The 25,167-nt window shown below is 55.1% G+C and overlaps 6 protein-coding genes across 6 annotated transcripts; 3 read left to right on the forward strand and 3 right to left on the reverse strand.

Moving 5' to 3' along the window:
- Positions 1-3,218: 3,218 nt before the first annotated feature.
- Positions 3,219-5,288, forward strand: sec2 (Rab guanine nucleotide exchange factor sec2; the record flags this gene model as incomplete). The annotated part of the gene is made up of 1 exon (XM_036644288.1): positions 3,219-5,288. One exon carries the CDS (start codon positions 3,219-3,221, stop codon positions 5,286-5,288), a length of 2,070 nt encoding a protein of 689 aa, XP_036491073.1.
- A 1,189-nt stretch (positions 5,289-6,477) lies between these two features.
- On the reverse strand, positions 6,478-9,722 carry PMT1 (Dolichyl-phosphate-mannose--protein mannosyltransferase 1; the record flags this gene model as incomplete). The annotated part of the gene is made up of 5 exons (XM_036644289.1): positions 6,478-7,044; positions 7,236-8,705; positions 8,763-9,046; positions 9,099-9,388; positions 9,445-9,722. 5 exons carry the CDS (start codon positions 9,720-9,722, stop codon positions 6,478-6,480), a joined length of 2,889 nt encoding a protein of 962 aa, XP_036490446.1.
- Positions 9,723-12,040: 2,318 nt separating this feature from the next.
- sap114 (Pre-mRNA-splicing factor sap114) lies at positions 12,041-13,696 on the forward strand (the record flags this gene model as incomplete). Its single annotated transcript, XM_036644290.1, has 2 exons — positions 12,041-13,325; positions 13,386-13,696. 2 exons carry the CDS (start codon positions 12,041-12,043, stop codon positions 13,694-13,696), a joined length of 1,596 nt encoding a protein of 531 aa, XP_036490445.1.
- Positions 13,697-15,015: 1,319 nt separating this feature from the next.
- Positions 15,016-15,717, forward strand: SNX3 (Sorting nexin-3; the record flags this gene model as incomplete). Its single annotated transcript, XM_036644291.1, has 3 exons — positions 15,016-15,093; positions 15,237-15,558; positions 15,689-15,717. 3 exons carry the CDS (start codon positions 15,016-15,018, stop codon positions 15,715-15,717), a joined length of 429 nt encoding a protein of 142 aa, XP_036490448.1.
- A 1,152-nt stretch (positions 15,718-16,869) lies between these two features.
- On the reverse strand, positions 16,870-18,188 carry CGCS363_v012443 (putative mitochondrial carrier; the record flags this gene model as incomplete). The annotated part of the gene is made up of 3 exons (XM_036644292.1): positions 16,870-17,100; positions 17,170-17,920; positions 18,022-18,188. 3 exons carry the CDS (start codon positions 18,186-18,188, stop codon positions 16,870-16,872), a joined length of 1,149 nt encoding a protein of 382 aa, XP_036490447.1.
- A 751-nt stretch (positions 18,189-18,939) lies between these two features.
- On the reverse strand, positions 18,940-21,050 carry CGCS363_v012444 (uncharacterized protein; the record flags this gene model as incomplete). Its single annotated transcript, XM_036644293.1, has 3 exons — positions 18,940-20,375; positions 20,435-20,548; positions 20,936-21,050. 3 exons carry the CDS (start codon positions 21,048-21,050, stop codon positions 18,940-18,942), a joined length of 1,665 nt encoding a protein of 554 aa, XP_036490681.1.
- Positions 21,051-25,167: the final 4,117 nt, after the last annotated feature.

Below are 25,167 nucleotides of genomic sequence, written 5' to 3' on the forward strand. Positions count from 1 at the left end.
GGCGATCAGGCGCCTCAGCTTAAACGCAGAAGCACTGCGCCGGGGCCTAGAAGGGGGTAGCCATGTTTTGTGAAGGACGTAGATTTCGGCTCGCAAGTAGAATTTGAGTGAAGACGCTAGGGTCCTTGTCCCCGGCTCTGGAAGGCACAAAAGGAACGTGTGGAGCGCAAGGTATCCGTACGTGTTCCGGTACCTTGGATGAATGAATGGTTGTCGTCTCTTGTTGGGTCAAGGTTGGGTACGGATAGCGTACGGATAGGCAGGTTATGCAGCAGCAACGCATCGGCAATCCCTGGGAGCTTGACCTGTTAACGACCGGGCTGCTCGGTAGATGCCGCAAGATATGGAGATGGAGAAAGGAGTGCTGCATACGCGAACACAGGCATTGTGAAGCCGAAACGCGAAGCAGACGGCGATACAGAATTGTTCAGCAGGCCTCGGAATGCAGGGTGAGCAGGGCCCCGAAGACGGGGTGCTAGTGTAAAACATGGAAGGCAGGCAGGGTGACTAAGTAACAAACAGATGCCATGTCGCTCATGTTTAAGTAGTAGAAAATGCCAATAATAGAATAGACTCACGGGTGGTCGGTGATGATTGATGGGCCGCGACCTGAAACCAATTGGAGCGACGTCGCAGCATTCCACAAGAAAGATGAGCGCTGCATATGTACTATGCAGTACAGTAGGTGTGTACGGATAGGCTGAGGGGGAAGGGGGATGACAGCGCAGATCTGAGGAAGGTTGGACACAGATAGGTTGGGGCAGGGAAGGATGGGATGGGATGGATGGAGCCTCAAGATGGAAGCCGAAGAGTGGAAGGAAGTTCTCAATCTGGTTCTTGGCTGGGGGTCGTGTTCCAGAGATGCGTGCGCGTCAGGGTCCCAGGCGCGGGTCCGTTTGAACGGGCAGTGCCTCGGCCCTAGTTGCGGCGTAGCGAAGCAATAAAGCAGGGCAGATTTGACGATGTATTCAGGAGAAGGGAGGCGAGAGGATCTCATGAGCTTACTTGAGTAGGTTTGTGATGCGGTTCACGGTTCGCGGTTCACGCTGGCAGGTAGGATCATCCATGCATTAGGCAACAAGCACATTTTACATGGTTGTATAAGTAAGATGAGCGAGCAGTTCATAACTCTGACGGGACCACCTTGGTACCTAAGGTAACCAAGGTATGCATGTACGGACACCGTTGTGACCAGCCAGCTGACCAGAAGACGGTACGCGGGACACGGGACACGGTAGACCTGCCTTTTGTAGAAGTGCTTGTTTGGCTGGTGGCAGCGTGGAATTGCATGTAATTGTCACCAGGCGCGCCGAGGTCGGGTTGAAATGTACGGGGATTACAGTATACTGCTATACGGCTGGTTTTTGCGCATATTAGGTGAGACTCCTCGGCGCTGGACCCAATCAGATACGAATCGCTCCGAGGGCGGGTACCTTTTTACGCGGCGGGAATGACGGAGTTGATTTTTTGATTGATTTGTGGCTGTGGCGGAGGCATCTGGGGGCGAATGCGAATCATTCAACTGAGGTGGTCGTCATCTCAGCGACATGGAAGCGACACTGTGACTGGCACACTGGTCGGTCCCGACTCCCCTGGGTACGAATACCTCATTACCTCTAGGTCTGCCCACTTGAATTCACCTCACCTCAGCTCACCTGTGCTGGGCTAGCTGTCAGGCCCGTCATCCACTCCCGACCAAGCGGCAACCGACAGCAAACCCCACAGCAACATCGTCACAAGCCGCTGCAGCATCTGCTTTTCTCGGGGCCTGGTGCAACACCGCAACATGCGATCCATGGATGGTAATAGATGCGCACACTAAGAACCAACCTTGGTTAGGTGGTGGTGCACTAGGTAGTCTAGTAGTCCGTGGTTCAGCAAGGTAAGGTGCCTTAGGTAAGGTAGGTTGTCGTCACACTCAGCTACCGCCTGCCACTTGGCACTGACCTGACTGACTGACTGCCTGACTGACTGATGGCTGATGGGCGATGACGGACACCTGCATCGCTTCGTTTCGCTTCGCTCACTTTACTTCGTCTTCCATGTTTGCTGGCTGCCGCTGGCAGCTGCACACACTCTGCACTGCACTGCCTCCACCCCTGCTCCGGCGTGGCCCTGGCCATGGCCATGGCCATCCCGGCCCAGTCCAGCCCGGCCCAGTACGAATACCGTTCCCGCCGAGCTCTTTTACGGGCGTCCATTTGTGTGTCAAGTGCATTGTGGCTAGCTGCAGAGGCTCCTGTCTACACACTCGCCTTGCCTTGAACCGGCGGGCGCTGGCACACTGATGAATAATGTGCCGCCAGGAAACTCGGGCGTGCGTATCAACATTTGCCTGCGAGTTGCCCGTCTTTCAGATGGAGGTGGAAAGAGGGCAGCTGGACATGGGCCTGGACGGGGACGGGGGGACGGGGACGAGGACGTGGACCTTTTGAGACCTGGAAAAGTGCGTGCGCCCGGCGCTCCCACCACCCCAGTAAGGGTGGTCCCTGTCACGTTTGAACCGTCCAATCCATGCCACCCATGTCATCCGCCCAGTTCCAGTCCTGGTCCTTGTCCCCAGTCTTTTGCTGCCCATCTCATTCTCTCTCTGGCTGGCTTCTTTTCGCTTTGCCGCCGTCGCTCTTCCACTTGTACTTGCACACTTACTTGCATTTGCACAACCACCGCCGGTCGCCGCAGCGCAGCCAAGGTAGGTAGCTAACTCAACGTACAATGTACCTTGCTTGGTAGCTCGGCTCCTGCCACGACTGGAAAAGACTCAAAGGCTTGCTTGGCCCGCTCCGCTGCTCCCTCAGCTTCACTTCTATTCGCCTCTGCCTCTGCCTCTGCCTGCCTGCCTCACTTGTCACCTCTTCTCCTCTTTCCTACCTTACCTGATCACCACTGCAACGAACCCCTCTTCTTACCTGCTTCGATACGAATAATCACGCTGCCATTACGATCACGAACCACCTTCCGCCATCGATACCACACCACCTTCCCTACCTATCTACCGATCTAATCAATCACCTTGCTCGCCATCATTCCCTCAACCGTCGTCGACTCAACCGCCGGAATTCAGTTCGAGAACCTGCATCGACACCACCGCCATGTCGTCTTGCTTCATCTGAGGCTCACCAACGCCCCCTTTTAGGCTGCTCTAGAGACTTGTTTGGCATTGCCGTCTCATACAGTCCGTTCTGTCATAACAAACAGGAAAACCGCCATTGCCACCTATGGATTCCTTCATCGCGGTTGCTGGCTGGGCTCAGCATACGAGCCCCCAACCCGGCTCCAGACCTTTCGGCCATTTCAGGTCCCTCTCTTCCATCGCCAGATCGCCATCTCCGAGCCCTAAGGCTACGAGAATCACAGGCAAGACGCCATCCGTTGCCGACGTCCCCATCATGTCCTCATCGTTGGCGTCCACACCTTCATCACCATCGCTTCGACCCACACCCGTTTCGCCCCCGGAAGATGAAGGCGAACTTAGTACTCTACCCGATCCCCGTAGCCGCGCTATGAGCCCTGCGAGCGACGCCGATACCTCCCACCATCCCGATCTCGACGACGAAGTAGCTACTTTGAGCACAAAGCTGATCAACGCCATTAATCACCAGACGACCCTCGATGACACGTTAACCGCTACGAGACAGGAATTGGAGAGAGCCCGCGAGCAAATCAAGCATTTAGAAGAGCAGAATGCGTCACAACGGGAAATGCTCGCCGGCGACATCTGGGTGCGTCGCAAGGTTGTCGAGGAGGAGAAGAAGACTATTCTGCTGCGCGTGACAAACGAACGGAAGTTGCGAGAGGACGTCGAAAAGGAAAAGAAGAAGATTGAGCAGGAGCTGGAAAACCTTACTACCGCCTTGTTTGAGGAGGCCAACAACATGGTCATCTCAGCCAAGGAAGAGGCGCGTATTGAGCAGGAGGCTTTGCAAAGGAAAAACGACAACTTGAGGTCTCAGTTGGGCGATATGGAGGCTCTGCTGACCTCTCAACAACAGCAACTTGCCGATCTCAAGCATGTCATGGAGCAGATGGCACTGGAAAGGGAAGAAGGCACCACCGGAACAGCACCCTCATCTCCCGGCTTCAGTAAATCTGAGTTCAAGGATGACGAACGACCCGACGGCGTGCTCGCCTCGCCTCTCGTTGACCCCTCCTCACCAACCTATCCAACAAGCCTCACCCATCTTATCCAGCCTGTTCTCAGGACGGACTTGGGATCCTACGAGGATTTTGTCGCTCTTACCCGCATCTCACGCAATCGTGCTGGTAGTCGTGTTTCGTCTGGCTCTTTCAACGGCATTAGCGGGCTTGGTCTTGGCATGGGCGGCAGCACTTCGAGCGCACACCCTTCAAATGCATCAACAGCTTCCCTCTCCACCGCTGGAACACCTGCTTCATCTTCGCCGCAGACCCCCAATACCCCAGCTTCCGTTTCTAGCACCGCCTCAGCAAACCTGGGCCCGCCTCCACCAGCACTGAAGGAGACCAAATTCTTCAAGCGTGTTCTGGCAGAGGATGTCGAACCGACACTTCGATTGGATATTGCCCCCGGACTGTCTTGGCTAGCTCGACGCAGCGTGCTGAACGCCATGAGCGACGGCTCGATTGTCGTGGAGCCCATCCCTGCGAATGCGCCCTTTGCGGCAATCGTGAAGCCTCAATTTTACCCTTGCTCTCTATGCGGCGATTCGCGCAAGGACGACGAACATCTGCGGACCTACCGCTTTCGAACCAGCGAGTCTGAGTCAGCGCAGCGGTACCCTCTTTGCAAGTACTGCCTGGGGCGCGTCAGATCCACATGCGATTTCCTCAACTTTCTTCGTATATTGAAAGATGGTCATTGGCGTGCAGATGATGAAGACGCCGAGAAAGCTGCATGGGAAGAGAGTGTCCGCTTGAGGGAGCAGATGTTCTGGTCTCGCATCGGCGGCGGAGTTGTCCCAGCAAGTCAACCTGCTCCATCCGCATCAGAAAAGAGCCCTCGCCCAAGCCATGAGAGTGACGCAAATGACGTGGAACCGGTGGTTGCTCAAGTACCGGCTATCGTCGAAGCCGATGAGAAACCAGAAGAAGACAAGTCCGATGTCAAGGACGCGGACACACCAGAGGAAACTGAAGCACCGCCTGCGAGGCCAGAAACCCCGAACTCAAGCAACCGAAAGTCCACACAGTCACTGGCACCCGAAACAGCTGCCAATGAAGGAAAGGACGGAGCAAAGGACGGCGAGAAGCGTTTGTCGCTCAGCATTCCCAGCTCTCCGGAACCGACCGCAACTATTACATCCGATTAGACGGCGCGCGATTGCGAGCTTTCATCCCTAGCAACGACTGAGTTGCCAGGACGTACACCTAATATTCAATGCTGTATTACTATGCTGTATGCCACGAAGCTGGAATGCCGGGGCTACTAATGATGGCCACATGGGAGGGTTTGGCGGGGATCCTTGGGAACGAGAGTGATTCTGATTGGTTCGGATGGGTTGGGAAACAACCTCACTGGCTGTTCATTTTCCTGGAATGGCAACGGCGTTTTGGAGAAGGAAAACCTGAGTTGCGAAGCGCACATCAACAGTAACAGTTATCATCGGAGGCAGAGGACAGGCATTCGTTAGACGGACGGAGTAGGTCGACGGGACACAGACAATAGTCAGTGCGCGCTGCACTGCTGATAATACCAGACACAAGGAGAAGTTGTTGTGTTGTTCACCTAGTCACCACCCCTAATTCTTGTGCAAATGTGAATGACAGACAAGGACGCCCTTTGCGCTGCTTACTTTAATTGCTTACTTACCAAGCATGCTCGCCAATTTCCGCTCTGGGTCAAATGGCATACCCCTTGCATCTAGGAGAACAAGCAAAGGAAGTGCCCACTAAGGGGGGTTGAGGGGGCACCTGAAGGTATGCTTGAATCTCAGCCAGCACTTCGTTTTATTTCAAAAGAGAAAAAAACGATCTGAAACCGAAGGATGGTTTTCAGACAGGCAATCCCATCAACACGTCGACCTTGACCTTGCAGTTGTGTCAACACCAGCTTAAGACCTGTCGAAAGGAACAACGCAACAGAGCTTGTTTGGTCCTTGTTGAATCACGAGGGGGAAAATGCAGACAACACCATCATTACGACGTGGGTTGAACCCTCCCTGTGATGACTGTTTACATACATGGGCACGCACATCTTGCTAAGCTCTTGGACAACAAATGAAACCTCGATTTTCATAGCCTTATCTTTTGGAATCCCCTTCTACTCCGTGGACAACGGGGTTATGTTGGTTTTGGCTGGAAAACACAGTTCGTGACATCCGTCCCAACTGGGTTTGGTGTAAAGGACGATGCTTCAACGCCTATACCTCCGCTTCTGCGTCTCTTGCCTCTCCCCCCGAGCGTACTACTCGTCATCCTGGATCTTTCCCCGGCATGTGGTAGCTCCAGCAAGCGGAGAGGCGATACATCGTATTACATCGCCTCTAGATTTCCTCATACTCAAAGCTCCTCCTGGGCGGTGGCTTCCTTGCCGCCCTCGCTGGCAGGCTTAGCCTTCTTTTGCTCAGCCTCCTTGGCACCCTTGACGCTCTCGGCAGCCGGGGGAACGACTGAATCCTCTGCCTTCTCTGTAGACTTGGACTTGGTCTCCTGGTCGACACCCTGAACATCAGGGTGAGGCGGGGCGACGCTGTCCCCTTGATCTTGACCAAGCTCTTGCGGCCATCCGCCTTCGGGCATCTGCACTTCGTTCCCACTTGCGTCGACGACGCGCGTCCGCGTCTCGTACTTTGTCTTGAATTCGACCTTGCCCTCCAAAGCCTTGACCTGCTCCTCGTCGAGCAGGTTGCCGTCCTGGTCCCGGTACTCCACGCGCTCCTCCCGAGAGAGAACCTTTTGGGCCGGGGCTTCCGACATCTCGGCTGCCGCTGGTTGCTCTTTTGGGGCCTCGCCAACTGGAATTTGGCCGACTTGGCCGCCGGCCGGAGCAGCTGGAGCCTCGGACTTGGCGGGGGTTGGAGCCGCAGCGGCGGAGGTGCGGGTGAGCAGTTCAGTATACTGAGAGTACTATGCGGCAAGAAAGTCATGTTAGCCTCAATTTACCGTCACTTTGACCAAACGTCTCTTAGCCGAATCGAAAATGGCATTTGGCTATGAACTTTCCCGGACCAAAGCGCATTACATGGGCAATTGGCAAACTATTACAGTCCTCTCTCGGGCATGCCCTGTCCCGGCACATGAGCGGTAGTGTTACTTACGTTATCGTAGAAGGTATTGCAGTCAAAATCCCACGAGCTGAACAACTTGACCCTGTTACACTCGGCCTTGGTCCAGGGGTTGCCGTAGGCCAAGGGGGAGAAGAGCATGAACACCGCGATGGTGAAGGCTAGGAAAGCAACAGCGCTGGCGCGATTAATAATTGGGTTGTTGCGAATGCCGGCAAAAGAAACGCGAGCGGTGGCGAAGTCGAAGACGGAGCACAAGGCCATGACGCCGAAGTAGAGGGCCGGGAAATAGTGGTGAAGGAAAAGCTGACGCTCCATCAAGTAGAATGGGAAGTAGTGGAAGGCCCAGCCAAGGACTGCCGTGCCGACCTCGTAATCGAAACGCTTGAAGGTGACGTTGCTGTAATCGTTGCAGCTGCGTTGCCAACGCAGAGTTGCGACACCCTTGAAAAGGACATAGACAACGATGGCCAAAGTGGAGCTCCACCAGACGATTGGGTTGCCCATCAGGTAGATCTGACGATGGTCTCTGCCCCAGAAGTTGATACCGCGTTTGAGGACTGGCCAAGAGGGAGGACGGGAATCCCATGCATGGGATTCAACCAAGCCAGCATTGGTCTTCCACATGACCTTCTGCAGCTCCCAGAACTTGCCGAAGAAGCCCGGGTGGCGGTAGTTAACCTTCTCAACGTTGTCGCCAACCAATTGAGGGTGCTCGTTGTACTCGACATACCAAAGACTGTTGGGAAGGGTACCCCCTCTGGCGCAAGTGACTTCCTGTTGCTCAGACGCCCAATCAGGAAGCTTCACCTTGTGCGAGAAGAGGACACAACCAGTCATGATGTGGACGAGCCTGAACTTGGTTTCGATGGTGCGAACACGTTCTTTGGATGCTGGGGTAAGAGACTGCTTCTTGACAATCTCAATCTTGAACAAGTCGTTGGCATCGCCCTCGAAGCCTTCGTAACCATAGGCCGAAACCTCGTTCTGCCAGTCGGCCTCCGTAACAGGGGGGCGGACATCGTGGGAATGGAGGCGACGGAAGGTGGGCAGATGGTACAAGCGGATGACATCGCCGTCCTTAATATGAACAGGCTGCGGCAGACTGTCCCAGGCCAGGGTTCCGTTGATCTGCTCGCCGTTGACACCGAGGGGCTGGGTCTGGTTCTCGAGCAGCCACACGTTGTTCTCGTCCTTGTGGGGGTACAGAGTGATCTGCTGCTGCTTGCTACCGGTAGGGTACATCAGGGGGTGAGAGTGCAGGTAGCCACCCTGGGTATTGACGTGTCTGATACTGACGCGGCTGCCAAAGGCGACATCGGCCGCGACATCCTGCATGCCCTTGGAGTTGAGAGTGGACTGGAATTCGGAGCTCATGAAACCATCGCCGTCGCCAGGGTTGACGAGGCAAAGAAAGTGGATGGCGAACATGGCCATGTAGAAACCCCAAGGGATGATGATCAAGCAGAAGGCGCGAGACATGAAGTGCTTGGCCCAAATGCGCTGGTGTATGTGTTAGTTCCGAGTAGTACACAAGAGGTGAATGTGAGCGACACGTACCGGCGTGACGTTCTTCGTGTCTCCGAGAAGCACCCAGAGCTGGACCAAGGTCAAGCTTCCGACCCAGGCGATGGTAAAGAGACCCACCCACTTGATGCTGAAAGTAACGCCGAGACCGAGGCCCGTCATAGCAAGCCAGAACCACCAGCTCAACTGAAAGGCCTTCTCAGGGCCCTGTTCGTGTTGATTCGTGAATGATTGGAAGGCAAGGGCGGTGAAAGCAGTCGCGACCATCAGCGGGGAGTCAAGCAGGATCAGGCGGGCCTGGGTTAGGAGACCATTTTCTACATGTCTACGTTAGCGAACCATATCAAAATTGAATTACAGATGCCGTACCGAAAATAATGAGACCGGAGCCCAGTATGGCAGTGGTTGTGCGACACCCGGTGGTCTTCAGGGTCAGAAACATGAGAGGCGCAAGAAGGATTCCGCAGACGGCAGGGAACATGCGCATGGCGACATACGGGACGCCAGGCTCGAGGTAGTCCTTGCCGATCTCCTTGAAGTCGAAATCGCCGTTGAATCCCGCCAACCAGCCGGTCAGCGCAATAAGCATCTTAGCCAACGGAGGGTGGACATCCATGAAGAATTTGCCCTTGATGTATTTCGAAGCGAAGCCACCGAAGCTGGAGAGGAGACCTAATTAGAGACGGTTCATAGTTCGGAGGCTGTGTGGACTCACTGGACCTCGTCAAAGACGACGCTGGTGGGCTGGTAGATTCTGAACAGGCGAACGGCGGCAGCGAGAACGGTCAGAAGGATCATGATCTGGTAGTCGGAGACAGGCAGGAGAAAGACATCATTGTCATCAACGCCATCTGATTTGTAGCTCTTGTCGCGCCTCACGGGGGTCTTGCCATTGGCGCCTTTGACACCGTTGGCACCGTTGGCACCGTTGGCACCATTGGCGTGCTTCTCGAGCCTTGGGCTCGGGGAGCGGACGGGCTTGGTAGCAGCCATGGTGTAGGTATCAGATCGCAGTGGAAAGGAGACCAGGTGGAATCGATGAGGAAGGTGGTCTGGTGGTTGTCCTTCGAGGGAAGGGGCGACGACGACGGGGGACGTCGACGGCGATGGTGGAGAGGCCGATACCTATGGAGGGCTTTTTTCTCTCTCTCCCCGGTAGGATGGATCGCAAATGAAGTAGGAAGAGAATCAACGAGAGTCAAGAAGAAAAGACAAGCATTAAAAGGCCGTCATTCGTGCAAGGCAGGTTGACGGGCGACCTTGATGAATGCCCTCAACGGGAAGTTGTAGTCAAAAGTATGGTGAAGGCCAAAGGGGAAAAAAAAAAGGGAAGTTCAGGGACAGAAGAAGTCAGGACAATCCGGTCTGGTGACGGAAAGTTTAGCTGATGACAGCTGGGGGGAGAACAGTGAACAGGCTGGAAGGGAGTAAATGGAGGGATTAGGGGGTCAGGGTGAAAAGCGAAGTGGCCTGTTTGGCAGCCAGCAATTGGCTGAAGCTAGGGCGTACCCGGGAGCTGCCTGGTTCTCGCGATCACCCCTTGGATGATTTCCACGCCCCTTCGCATCCTCTCTACGATTCCCCATGGCTGTCCACCCTGGCTGGCCCACATCTGTCTTGTGCAGCCAGCATGCGGCTTGTCCTTCGACGTCGCGTCTGCTACTTTGGGCTTTGCCTCCCCCCTGCTCTAGGCCTTTGGGGGCACCTTCAATGGATCCAACGTGTCTAATTTTACGCGCTACGGATACACTTTATCGCAACAGGGTCGTGTCCTTGGGCCTCACAGCTCACGGATTGCTTATTGCCCTGAGGTGCACGCGTCAAGACAAGAAAGCCTGGGATGTCTCGAGGCACTCAGCAAGCATCGACGCAGGGCCGGAGTAGAAGAAGGAGAAGTAGGCTAAGTCTGAAGATAGAGTGAAAAGATCGAGGTCGATGGCCAGGTCTAGGTGTCCCCAGCGATGTGGACGCGCATATGAAGGCGTGCCCCCACTCCCACTGATCCATCGAGGGCTGTCTAGGTACGGAGACCTTACCTGAGCTGAGGAAGCACTTTACGCAGTACGCGGTTCGCTTGTCATGAAGCTCGGCCCTCGGGGCTGATGTCGCATTGGCATCCGACCCCCAAATCCCATCTGTTGATCATGTTGGCTGAACAAGACAAGTGGTCACATCACAGATTACATTCCCAGTCGGGAGGCGTTGGGAAAAGCTACCTCGACTAGGCATGGTAAGCACACAGTTAGGTTAGCTACCTGCATCGTCGTAGCTTCTGCGAACACCGGCACAGGTGCCCGTGCTCCCTCTCTAGTGCCAATCCTGTGGTGCAGACGGCGGGCGTGGCTGCCATTGTTCTCTGTCAGCGTGCGGTCTCTGTTCTCCAGCTGCTCCGTGAGGAGTGACCGTGGACACTGGACGCCCTCGCTGGATCCATCCGTTCCATTCCCACTTTGGATGTAATGTGGCCAGTGCGTGCTGCCATGAGGCTGAAAAGGACGTTCAAGCACGCTGGCATACGTAAGGCATTCTACTTCACACACTACCACCGCGCCATCCCTTCCACTTCGAATCATAAGCTCCGCATCCTTCATGCTCTCACTGATTTCCCACCTTATTTGACGTATATCTTGTCGTAAAGCACCTTTGACTTTTCCATTTTTTCCCCTCTTCTTTTTCCGCCCCTTCACCCTCGTCTTGTCGGTCGACGGGCGATTCCTCCACTCAAAGGCCAGGTTTCTTCGAAGTTGGCTGTAGTTAGTGAACGGGTCTACTTGAGATCGATAGTTGCCCAGTCAGCGAGCGAATGGCTTGACACATGGAGACCTTTAAAAATAAATTAGTGAGATAAGATGACATCAGCGCCTTGTTTGTGGCAGCTATTCGTTCAGCCAACTGCCCTCCCTGGGCTCTTATGTCTCCTTCGTTATACACGCAGACGGCATTTTTTTCTGTTGGGAAAATAACATAGCCAATGATAACCGAATGAAATCTCGAGCTATATGAACAAGCAATGAGAGTTACTGGTTCATCTTGGCACTGTATTGCATTTCCAGCGTCAATATTATATTCAAGATATCGCAGTTCAAGACAAATCTGGGTTGAGCATTTCGCACTCGCATACACTATCGATAAGTCGATGGCCCGTGCACCACCGACCCACTACTGACTAAGGCAAACACTGGCCAATCTGGCTGCGAGCGTCTCCTAAAAAAAGTATCCCAAACAGCTTTTGTTCTGCGCGCTTGACTCCAAAGCTCCACGCGCTGCATCTTCACCTCACAATCTTGACTGCGCGCGCCTCTGTCTCCGCCATGACCACAACTGCGACGAATGGCGATGCCGCCGCTGCTCTCGACAGTCTGAAACCTCCTACCGGGGTTGTCCTTCCTCCGCGCGAAATTCGCAACGTTCTCGAAAAGACGGCCGGATATGTCGCCCGAAACGGCCTGGTTTTCGAAGACAGGATTCGCGACAAAGAGCGCTCCAACCCCAAATTCAGCTTTCTCAACAACGCCGATGCCTACCACGCTTATTACCAATGGCGACTCGACGAAATCAAGGCCGGTCGCGGCACCGCCATAGCCGCTGGTCGCGCGAACGAAGCCGCTGCCCCCGCCGAGCAGAAGCCACAGGGCCCTCCCAAACCCCCCGATTTCCAATTTTCCGCCCGCATGCCCAGAATCAACCAAAAAGATCTGGAAGTCATTCGTTTGACAGCTCTTTTCGTAGCGAAGAACGGCCGCCAGTTCATGACCCAACTCGCCCAGCGCGAGGCTGGAAACCCGCAATTCCAATTCCTCATCCCCAACCATACGTTCCACAACTTCTTCCAACATCAAGTTGACCAGTACACTGCTTTGTTGAGGGCCAGTGGTTTGAGTGGCGAAGGCGGAAAGCTGGAACAAGAGCGCATCGCCCATCTCCGGCAAAACGTCGACGACAAATATCATGTCCTGAGTCGCGCGAAGCAACGTGCCGAGTACTCGAAATTTCAGGAAACAGAGAAGCAAAAGAAGGAGGAAGAGGACGAGAAGAAGCGAGCTGAATTCGCCCGAATCGATTGGAATGACTTTGTTGTCGTGGAGACCATTGTCTTCACCGATGCCGACGACCATGCGAACCTGCCGCCCCCAACGAACCTTTCTGATTTGCAGTACGCGTCGCTTGAAGAGAGAAACAAAGCGTCTATCAGTTCCAACCTCCGCATCGAGGAAGCTTTCCCAGGCGAAGAAGATGCGACATATAATGCCTACCCCCAGGCCTCTCACACGCTGCCAGTTCACACAGGCTACGCGCCTCAACAGCAGTACCAGACACAGCCCCCGCCGATGCCTCAACAATACCAAAACGGACCGCCACGGCGATCGGCAGAGGAGGAAGAAGAGGAAAGGAGGATACAAGAGAGATCTGAGGCGCGTGCCAGAGAACAGCAGGCTCGTGCGGAGGCTCGCGGTGGCAACGCGCCGATGAAGATCAAGGAGAACTACGTCCCCAGAGCACTGCAACGCAATGCAAACAAGCAAAGCGTGCAGACGGCGTTATGCCCAAACTGCAAACAGCAGATTCCCATGAATGAGCTCGACGAGCATATGCGAAGTAAGTCATCTGCTGCGCCTACTACATCTGCGACAGGGTGAATGTTAACGATATATGCAGTCGAGCTTCTTGACCCCCAGTGGAAAGACCAAAGAGCTAAAGCTGAAGCGCGATATGCTACAACGAATCTGTCCACGGCGGATGTAGCCAACAACTTGAAACGTCTGGCAAGTCAGAGAAGTGACGTTTTCGATGGGGTCACTGGCCAGCCCATGTCGGAAGAGGAACTCGCTCGGAGGAAGAAGGCTGCAATTCACAGTTTCGACGGAAATCCCGACGGCAAGAGCCAGGCGCACATTAACCATCTGCACAGCCTAAACGTGGAGGAGCAAATTCGTGCCATTCACCAACGGTTCGCAGACAAGAAGTAAGCGGTGCAGACGGCGCACGCAGTCTGCGAAGGTCCTTCATGTGTCGCAGCGCTGCGAGCCTTTCATATAGAAACGAGGCATTCGGCACTGAGCTTGGCAGCGAGTATGTCACTGCCTTTGCCGCAGAAACCCGATTTGCGAGCGAATGTTCTCCATGAGGTCCCGGCCATGGAAGGCCCGCCAAAATCAAGGTTTAACAGTCGCAGCTAGCATCGTATGCTAAACAATCAAGAAGAGCTTGGAGGTGAGATTTTGGCATTCAAGTTACTCGCGTTCACAGGACTTATGTAATGCTTCTTCAGCATGTGCTTCCGACCCAACTTCAACCACCGTCGGCCACCGGGCTGTTTTTCTAAATATTGTCAGGGATCATTATGATCACGGGGCATCTATAAACTACTGAGGCTGCTTTGCATCGAAAGAGTGGTCGTAAGCAACATGTTTTGTAATTTTATGTCAGATTGGGAGGGGCGCTGCTATCCGGGCCGAGCCAAGCTGGGCGACACCGTGGCACACAGGACCACGATGTTCTGTAAATGTATAATTCAAAATATGACAAGATTGACGAGGACTGAATTTGGTGATCCCAGTACTCCAGATTGTAGAGGTGCTTACACCCGTCGCCGCTCCCCACTTGCTAAATCGGGCAGCGCGGCTCATGAGCGTCGGCGTCGTACATTTGTGATGTTAGTGTGAGCGTGTACGAAGAGCCGGAAACATGCGAGCGGGGGTGGCCCCCACAGACATTGGCTCAGCCTCCCTCGTCTTACAGTGCACCGTCTCATGGCCAGTGTAGGCAAGATGTGGTACCTCAATCGCCGGACAACGGCCGGGCACCATTGGGCGGGCTTGATTGTAGATTGCTGCTCCCCCGCAATCCAACTCAACACCACCCGAACTTCTTCTATCGTAATCGGCCGCCTTCGCACCATTCCCCCGCCCCCTCCCGCACTTCAGCTTTTTTGGCAAAAGCCACTCGTTCACGTCAACCTCGTGCAGCTGCGCCTCCTACACGCCTACAAGCCCAATCCCAAGCGACTCATTTGCAGCCTTCAATCGACCCCACGCGCGAACAACTAATATCCAACCAGGGGAGACAACAGCAACGTCGCAAACCCGATATCGCGCCGACGTCAGCCTCCAGCCAGGCTCCCAAAGACGAAGCCCTCGACGATCGATTTGCTCCCCAAACAGCCGTCAAAACGGATTCCGGAGGCCAGAACGCAGCTCGCGCTACCGGCGCTGAGCCATCCTCTCCCACATCTCCGACCGGATCACAGGCGGGCAGCCAGGCCTCGCCGCGCTTTCATCGGCCCATCATGCAGGCAATGCCTGATACGCGACAGCAGTCGTTCGATGAGATCTACGGCCCGCCCGAGAACTTCCTTGAGATCGAGGTAAGAGCGACCACTCCCTCGTCTCGCCCAATGCGCCATCACCGCTGCCGCTCAGTGTCGCCGCGTTGACACTCAACTCGTCTTCCTCTGCCACCCCAACCCGCCTAGGCGTTCTGTCTCTCTAACATAGCACCCCGCCGCAGGTCCGCAATCCCCGAACCCACGGCATGGGCCGCGGCATGTACACCGACTATGAGATCGTCTGCCGCACCAACATACCCGCCTTCAAGCTCCGAGCCTCGAGCGTGCGCCGCCGCTATTCCGACTTTGAGTACTTCCGCGACATTCTCGAGCGCGAAAGCGCTCGCGTGACCATCCCGCCACTGCCCGGCAAAGTCTTCACGAACCGATTCAGCGACGACGTCATTGAGGGTCGCCGCGCTGGTCTCGAAAAGTTTCTCCGCATCGTCGTCGGCCACCCGCTTCTGCAGACGGGAAGCAAGGTCCTGGCAGCCTTTGTGCAAGGTGGGTTGTCTCTTCGGCCTCCAAGGGGTTTTGCGTGGAACGAAAGTCATTCAAGAGGGCCCTCCGGCGACATCCCTTCAACAATGCTAGCAGTGCCAACAGGCGAGAATTTGGCTAACACTAGAAACAGATCCTAACTGGGACCGTAATGCATGGTGACTGAAGCTCCGGGCCAGCTGGCCAGGCACCTTCTCCTCTTCGTCTTCAGCTCCGCGAACACCGAACAAATTGCGCAAACGACCACCCAAACACCATCGCTTCGATACACAGCTGGAGGGACTGACAAAATGCTCCAGGCGCGGTGGCGGGAAATGAGAAAACGGTCTCGATAATTACGAAGAAACTCCCCCCATCTTGAATGATCAGCAGAAGAGGGGATAAAATGACAATCCTGCAGGGGTGGGACTTGGTTGGTGGTTGCTTGTTTCGTTTTTCCAGTTTTCTCTCATATCCAAATGGTTATTTCATCATTTGCTGCTCCTCTGCGTTTGACCTTCCGTGTTATCCTTCTGCTCATAGCTTTTATGTCCCGCGCGCCGAGCACAAAAAGCCGCCGAGGCGGACCGCATCAGCGTTGCTTTTCTCCTCGAGGAAGGGGGAGGTTGGCGTTCTCAAAATTGAAATCAAAATCGAAACATTTCAGCTTCGTGTGATTTTGCAGTTGACCAGGGAAGAAGCAAGCCGTCTTTCCAAGGTGACGTCAAACTAGGGTTTCCTTGGCTCTGCGCCCGTTCCTTTGATTCCTTTGAATGGAGGGGGTTTCTAGTCTGCCGCGATGACCCTGTCTACTTCTCCCAGTAGTGTAGTATTTTACGTCTTCTGTTTATATACGTCATGCACAGGTTTCTCCTCTCTTGAATGACAGGAGATCACCCGGGTGCATATATCGTTTTCCTGTGTTCGTACATGACCACCCCCCTTAATACGCCTTCACAGGGTGTGAGTTTTCTCCAAGGCTCATTATTTTCCCCTCCAAATCCCGTTCAAGCCTCGCCAAGTCTAGGGCCACTCGCTCCATATCGTACATCCGCTTTAAAGACATGAGGTTATTTGGGATGAGTACCGTCATCGTTGAAGACGTGTCATAAAAAGAAAAGTTAGTGAGAAGGGAATGGTGTTGATATGCAAGTGCGGGGTGAGCATGAGTGAAACGTATCTGTCCCAGAGTCGCAGTCGTTCATCGTCGTGGCTTATAGTACAAGAGACACATATCCAAGAGTTGGGTGGTGGTGGTGGTGCCTAGGTTTTCGTTTGATGTTGTGGTGACTTGAGCCCCGTCCTTGCGAGAACGGAAACCCCGCCTTCGTCTTTTCACAGGCTGGTTCCGGTCTTGGACGATGTGTTGAACAGGCGGAGGATGCCCTCGTACATGCCGAACATGATTGCAGCGCTCGGCACTGTACGCATGAGATGAGGCGTGAGACCGCCGTAGAGCCCCATAAACCCTTCCTCGACCCACACAAGACGGAAGCACTGGATCAAGCCAGTGTACTTGAGCTGACCGTTAGCCATCGGTGCCTGGCGTAACCTGGTTCGCGCAACCTGTTGGGTAATGTTAGCAATGTTTTTCCTACATGCCCCAGAAGCGACGCTATATCATCCACAACATACCTCATGAGGATACGCCAAGATGGCCGCGACTAATTTGGCACCACCGGCAGCACCAGCATTGCCCATCCAATCCACCGTGCGGTCCCAGAATGTCTTTTCACGGCCGCTCCGGATGATGCGCTCCTCGCGAGTGGCCAGCTTGTTCTTGATCTGCTCATACAACACCCACTGCAACGTGCTCTCGGCAACACCAAGGTAACTCGCGCTCATGCCCTTGTACAGGCCAGTGAAGCCCTCCGTACGGAGGACCTGCCGAATACAGTCCAGGCTGTTGCGATACTGCCGCTTCGTCACCCCGCCGCTCTTTTCCGCCACATTCTTGTCGAGCTGCAGCCGCGTCTTGACGAGCCAGATGGGATTCGTCGCAGTACTCGTCGTCACACCCGCCAGCACGCCGGCAGACAGATGCACCCACGCAGACTCTTGGCCTCCGTTGCCGTACTCAGCGATGAGGCGCTTGCCGTTGCCGTAGGTATAGAAGTTGATACTCCTCGCGGGGATGACGCCGACGAGGTTGGGTCCCAGGCCCTTGAACAGAGCCCTCGGCCCCTCGATCCTATAGACGGAGCCTAGAATTTGAAACGTTTCCTTCAGATGGAAAGCAGCAGCTCGGAGAGGGCTAAGGCTGCCCACTGCCTGGGCGCGGGCTTGATGGGAGGCACGCAGTTGGGCTTGGTAGAAGTCGGATTGGAGACGAGTCTTCAACACGTCGAGAGGTGCTGTAAGGGTTGCTGCTGTCATTCCGCCGACACTGTGTCAAGCAATAAGTGTCAGCGTCGAAGATTCACAGGTTTTCTCTGCCCTTCTTCCTTTCCTCTCACGGGAAAGAGACAGGCCAAGGTACAGACATACCCGCCAGCAACGAAATGTACCCATGACTTGGCAAATGGCGACTCTTTGCTGTCGACAGCGGGGTTCTGTTTTGTGTCGGGAATGACATCACCCGTTTCTCTGGATGTTGGGTAGGATGTTGTGTCCGGGGCGCGGCTTGAGGCCGCCCGGTCGCCTGCTGCAGACATGTATTCGGCGGCCACGGGAGAATGGGCCATTAGACGAAGTGGCGATCGCAACCGACGAGTTGGTTTGCGGGGACTGGAGGGGGACAGTTCTTATGGCGGTCGTTCGCAATGTCCAGGAATGAGAGTGAATGGCGAAAGCGCAACGTTTGTGAGATCCCACGTTGATACCAGACCGTGGAAATCAAGCAGGCGGAATTGGTGGACAAGAGAGCGGGCAGCTGAGAAAGCCGTCATTGATGGAGCTGGGGCAACTTTTTTTTTTTCCTCCCATCGATAAGTGAACGCGCCACGCTCAGATTTGATGCGATCCACTTAAGCCCCGGTTGGTATGGCCCGTGCGGCATCCGTTTCCTGTGGCTTCATAACGACATTCGATTGGGCGTATTGATTTCTTGGGATGCCATCACCGGGCACATGCGGACGAGGAGACTCATCTCATGGCGCGCAGGTCAGCTCATCTGCAAATCGCTAGCAAAAGGCGAGTTTTACAGGCGAACTTATTGAGTATCATTATGAGTATCTGACTTTTTCTTGGTTTTTTAATTTCCTTTTTGCTTTTTTCCTCATCTGTTCTCGCACCTCGCAATGCATCGCGCGCACACACATACACACGCACACAACGCACATACTTGTTTCGTTCATTCGATCTCGAACTCTCGCTGTCGTCTTTTGATCTCGTAGGCAACATATGGGATTACTGAAAGGTTGTGACCCGTATCAGGTGTTTCGGCGGCAGAGCATTTCACATGTCTTACCGTCCCGTTAGGTTTCCTGTTGGCGTAATGTTGGCATCCCTGGCATCGGCCGCTGCAGTCGCTGCCGACGCCATATGACTCAGCAGCAAATGGTCTCTTTTTAGGCTGGGAAGCTGCTCGCCGCGATGCGGCTCTGGCATCCAGGGTTTCGCATTAGGCGGCGGCTCGTGTTCCACATCCATGAAGCTACTCGTTCGGCTGCGGGATCCAGCCTCCATCGGAGAGCGCTGGCGGTGTCCTTGGTGACTCTGGTGGCTCTGGTGGCTCTGATGGCTCTGGTGGCTTTGCTGACCTCGGCTTGCCGGTCGCGAAACCTCGCCAGGCACTAGACTTGCCAAAGGAGGCGCCTCGTCGTTGGATCGACCATCATCCTGAGTCGGATCGTATCTTAATGTTCGCGGCGGCTGGTGACTTGATGGGTTGGACTCGACGTGCGCCTCATCGGCACTGCTGCTTGCCTCGCGATTAAGCCAAGCAATCTCTTCTTCTGTGATAGTCTTCCAGCTACACTTGGCGTGCTTTTTCGTGCAGCCTTGGCAAGCTGTCAAATGCTTTACACAAGGCGACTTGAGTCTACGACAGCGGTCGCACGGGGGCCAAATCTGATCCCCTTTGCTCAACTTCTCGATTCGTGCTGTGATAATGCCTCTGTGCGCGGATGAAGGGTCGTATGAAGAGTCTCGCTGAGGGATGACCGGTGGATGTACTGCAACCGGCGGACGGCCCTGAAGAGGAAGCGAGTGCGGATGAGGGTTCGTTGCAGGGGGTGTATGCTGGCCGGAGTGAACCTCTAAGCCGGCACTGGATGGAACGCGCGGAGGATAGATCTGAGATGTCGACAGAAACTGCTGGAGTAGGTCGGCATGTAGGTCATAACCGGAACCGTGGCTGCCTACATGACGTTGAGGAAGGTTGACGGAGGAGAACGTGGAGCTGCTCGATGTTTGGCCCCCATGGCGTGAGTTGATGCCGGCTTTTCGACCACTCAGATGGTAGTTTAATTGTCGCGCCCTCTTGGCAATTTCGTCGGCCTTCTTGATGAGCACCTGCAGTCGTTGTTCCACGATTTCCAGAGTGGCTACTTCGGCCGTCTCGTCCTCTTCCAATGGGGCCGTAGAGACGATGGAAAACCTGTCCAGAGCACCATTCATAATGAGTCGCCAGTCGTCCTCCAGGATCTGGACCTGCAAGCCGTTCAGGTAGAATTGGCAAGTGCGCTCTCCATCGTGGCCGGTAGTCAAGACGAACTTCTCTGGATTCGTCTTGGCAAATGAGACGATGTCCAGCCAGCCCACAGACGCCGCGCCGTATGCGGCGGGCGGATTTGTGATGATGGGGCCTTCAAAGGCACCCTCCATAGCCTTGAGCAGGCGAGGGCCTGTCAGTTTCGCGCCCAGGTTGGCGGCCAGACTCTCATGTCTATTGAGTACCCCTATTTATGGCTAAGTCTTGGCATTCAATAACACGAATCAGGACCAGGGCAAATCTTACCTTCATACTGGTTTAATAGGCCAAGAACATCGGAAAAAGTGTCAGGCTCGCCCTGGATGAGCCTGAGCTTGCCAGCACTGGCTTTGGAGAGGTAGTTGATGATGGATGAGTTGCCTTGGAGGTGACGATTAGCACTTGCTCCATGGCAGCAGTCTGGATCGCGCGCGAACGAGGCCGAGGGGAGAGTGAATTTGGATGGGAAGGCAAGGTGAGCAAGGGCTGTGAGGCAACGGGCTTCGGGAAGAGAGGCCTCGATGCAAATTCCGAGTGAAAACATGCGAAGAGACAAGACAGAGGGGAAGGGGCATAACAAGGGCGGCGGCGCTGGCAGGCAGGCCGGGGCGAGGGATCAATGGCGAGTCTAACCTCGATTGCCTCCGGGCGCGATGACAAGATGCAGTTGCAGTTGATGGACGAGATCGACGGCTCATGCTTTCCGCTTGTCTTGTTCTTGTTGTTGGAGTTCGGCATGGATCACACACACTGGCGCACCGCACATACCTGACTGAGGCGGAGGAGGCTGGGGAATGCGATCGGAGTGAGCTGGCTGGCTGCCGCTGTCGTCTGCGTCCCGTTTCCGTTTATGAGGTTCTTGGGAATCCTGGGCATGCGCCATGGCGAGCAGATCACCAGCGAGTTGGAGTTGATGATGGGTCTCACGGAGTGGTTGGAGTCGCCAGGTGTTTGTGTGTGTGGCTCTCCTTCTCTCTCTTTTGCTTTTCTGTGATTTGCTTCTGCTGCAGCCCTCCCCCGGTCAAAGGGCACAACAAAAGATGGGAAGGATGAGTTGTCGGCGTCAGGTTGGAAAACGGGGGGGGCAGAGAGGGCTGAAGGCTGAAAGCCTTGGAGGGTAGAAAGAGAGATCAGGAACCTAGTAGTAGATTGTTTGGTTCATGGCGAAGCAGCACCTTAATAGGTGCAGTGGCAATGCAAGCCGAGGGCTGGCAGACGAAGAATGCCTGAGGTAACGGCGGAGTGGGAGTTGGAGCTTGACTGGAGCAAGCTTCGAACGAAAGAGGAACGAGAGAATTGTTGATGGAGGGGAACGCGACAAGGCGGCCGGGCCAAGAAAGACGGGGGTGGTGGTGGTGGTTGTGTGGTGGTGGGAGGGGGGGACCCAGGTCAGACAGAGTGAAGGAGAGAGGGAGACTGGGAGAGCGTGGAGTGAGAAGAGGGCGAGGGTTAGAATTGGGATTTGTACGGGGAGGTAGGAGTAAGGACGGAGATGGACGTTTGGCAACGGCAGGCCTGGGGTGGGAAACGACGAGGGACTGGACTGAACAGGACAGGCTGGAGACCAATGGGGGCGAGACAGGGCGAGGGATTGCGGTGCAGTGCAGCAGCGCAGTGCCGTAGGTAGGTAATTAGGTAAGGTACAGTGCCCTGCCGACTAAAGAGAATGAGAGAATGAGAGCCCGACGAGACGTTTAGGTAAGGTAAGGTACCTTAAGGTAAGGTAGGTAAGGTGTGGTAATTAACGATTGGAGGCGTTAGAGCGAGACTTACAGAGCACCCGACCTCGCCTTCCCTTTACTCGACGGGAACCACTCACTGCCCGCGCAAGAGAGAAGAACGGCGGGCGCAGCTTGCAGCGGCGAGGGGGAGGAGGAGGAGGAGGAGGAGCAGGAAGGTGGGAGGAATTGTCCAATTACAGGCGCGGAGGAGACAGCTGGCTGTAGGTGCCGTGTTTCCCACCCCCCTACACTGTGTGAACCTGTGTGAGTCTGTGGCGGGTTCACTCACTGAGGTGCTGTAGGTAAGGTACCTAGGTAGGTAAGGTAGGTGTAGGTGCTTGCTCGTGGGTGCTGAACGGGACACTGGGACTGAGGTGGGCTTGGGGGAGAATGAGATGCAGCAAGGGCGGCGGGGTTCCACTAAACGGATGGGGCCGGGGGTGGGAGGGTGAGGGGGCCCGGCGTCCTCTTTCGTTCGTCGGGAGGGAGGGAGCCTAAAAAGCTTGGACAGACGGAACCCGAGGAGGGCGCGCTGGCGCTGCTTGAAGCTTTTGAGGAGGGTGGAGGACGCCTAGGGGGACAAGCGGGAAAGCGGGCACCGGCAGCAAGCAACTGGACCACCACCACCCCCCATCGGTCCCTACCTAGGTACCTTATCCACAGGTCCAGCGCAAGGGATAATCACCTACCTAGGTATCTTACCTGCCTTACCAGATACCTTACCTAACCTACCGTACAGGTACATGACGGCACCAAAAGCACGATGGATGATGGATGCCCTATGGACGTGCTAAGTACGCTGCGCGGTCCTGCCTTCTCGACTCGGGACTGACGATGATGCGCCTTTTTGCGTCCGCGACTCTTGCGACTCTGCGGGCGTCTCGTCTCGTCTCGCTCTTGTCCCGAGGCAACCCAGACCGACCCAGCCCAGCTCAGCCCGGCGGAATAAATGTCGCAAATATCCCACTGCAATGAGAAATAAACTGCGACAGGAACTACCTTACTTGAGGTAATAGATCGCTACGGGGGTGGCGCGGGGACCCGGCGCAACAACCTCCAGTCCTCTTCACGAGCCCAGACATGGTACGGATCTGATGCGCCTTAGCTAAGATGAGGTAAGAGTGAAGGGCATCCATGTCACTCGGAGGGCAAGGCGAGTACTAATAAGAAAGACGAGACAAGGGACGGCACCACGGCAGCGGCACCACGGCAAGGCGGCGGCGGCGCGGCATCGTTGAACGAGCTCCTCGCCGGCCCTCGAGAACCGAAGGAGGCCGCTGGGCGCAGTGTACTTGGGTAAAGTCCCTGCCTGCCTCCTCACCTCACCTAGCGCAGCAAATCTGAAATTAAGAGATCAAACAATACGACGAGCGGGCCTAACAACCTTTGGGGTGCCTGTCTTGTTTTCAAAGGTGCCGACGACTCCAACAAAGTGCAGTGCACAGCCTGGAAACTGGGGAAATGGAGCCCGCCGCGCCTTGTTTCGACCAGTCGGCTTGGACATGACACAAAAGAGAGAGACTTTCAAGAACGACCGACGGCGCTGGCACTGGTAGCTCGACCATCATCTGGCGTACACACCACACCGTAATCTGGTGCTGTGTGTCCACTGAAGAGAAGTAACTGTACATTCATTCATTCGATGGCTGACCTTGCCGTGAGACACGCCCGCCCGCCCGCCCGCCTGGATTGTGAGACTCCCAGTAGCGATCTGCCAACAGAAAGAATGGCAAGGTTGGCGGGTGGGAAACCGGGGCGGCCCTGACCATCACTCGTACGTAGATCCTCACCTGTTCACATGCCGCTTCAGGACACCGAGCCTCTGCACTGTGGAAAACCCCCGGTGGATCGATACACCGTGTGTATCCTAAGGTATGCCCATGTGTGAGTGCGAATGTGGTGTGTGGAAGCATATTTCCCATCCATCATCACCCAGCAGGTCTGCCGTCTTACCCTGCCCGGGCTTAGACACAAGCATAACGTTAAAGAAATACACGCACGCCTTGCCTGACTGACTTCACACATCGCCTCCCGCGGGGACCAGACCAGAGCAATGCTGGAGCGGAGAGGTGGCGGGTAGTCAGTGCGAAACCTGTAATTACCGCCCATTTGCGGTGCGGCGTGGGAAGCAAAAACCCGTGCCTTCGCCCGTTCATGTGTGCAAGGGCACCCGGGTCATGGCACAGAACCTTGGATGGATGGAACCTTTCTAGAACTGGCACTGGAAACACACAGAGACCCGACGGTTAGGAAGCTTTGTCTCCTTCGGACGGAGCGGAACGCGAGGGAGACGTGGGAGTCTGGAGACGGACGGTGGAAGGGTATCGGGGTATCAAACTTACGCTGAGCTGTCAAAGTATCTACACCAACTTTCCCATTACCACACACGGTACATACCATACACCAAACCATCTTGCGTAAGGTACTCCGACATTCTCGGGCAAAGGCAAAGGTACCCGGCAACATGCTTCCTCCCTCCGCCTGGGATGCCTGCCAGCGCGCCGGCCCCGTCGTGTCGTGTTTCGGGGCGACTCAGCAGGAGTCGGGCGCAGGCCATGGAATGGAATAGACGGCACTTGAGAGGATGCCGTATTAAGGCATGTTCCTAGGGCCGACCTGAAATGTTTCCGCAACGCTTCTAATTATGTCTAAATCTCACATGGTATGTGCCCGCTGGCTCATCCCTGCTTCTTTTCGTCTAGGTAGTCTCAACTTTTGCACTCCTCCACAGTGTCTTTGCCGAATCTAGCCTGACTTTGCCGTTGTCTGTCTCCTGAACAAGACAGGAAGTCCATGTCCAAACGTCCCAAGTTATTCTCATCCTGCACGTGCGGATCTTGAGGGCCGCTGAGGTGGTATGCAACACCTTGCAACGCGACAGTGATAGGCGAGAAAGAGTTCTCGGCAACCAACGACTGACCAGACCACGAATACTAAGTAAACACTGTCTTACAGCATACCACCGTTTCTGAGCTCTCCCCTAGTGAAGTAACATCTTTATTTTTGGGGGGGGCCTGTCATGTTTGAGACTGTCGGCCGGGTCTCTCCTCCGTCGCAATGTAGATTGTTTGGTTTGGTTTGGTTTGGTTTCCCTAGGGTGTTAGTCCCCGTCCGTCGTTCTTGTCGATTGCGCCCCCTGTCCCGACTCTCGTGATCCCCCTCGCTTCGTAACTGCGGTACGTAAGGCATGTGGTCCAGAATCAGATTATCGGAGAAGCGCAATTTCGACTGTTGCGCCCGGAGCCCGGCCTTCCTCTCTGGCTTGCCGTAAAGCAGAGA

Source organism: Colletotrichum siamense, assembly GCF_013390195.1.
Source record: "Colletotrichum siamense strain Cg363 chromosome Unknown KSG_Cg363_contig08, whole genome shotgun sequence".
NCBI classification, from domain to species: domain Eukaryota; kingdom Fungi; phylum Ascomycota; class Sordariomycetes; order Glomerellales; family Glomerellaceae; genus Colletotrichum; species Colletotrichum siamense.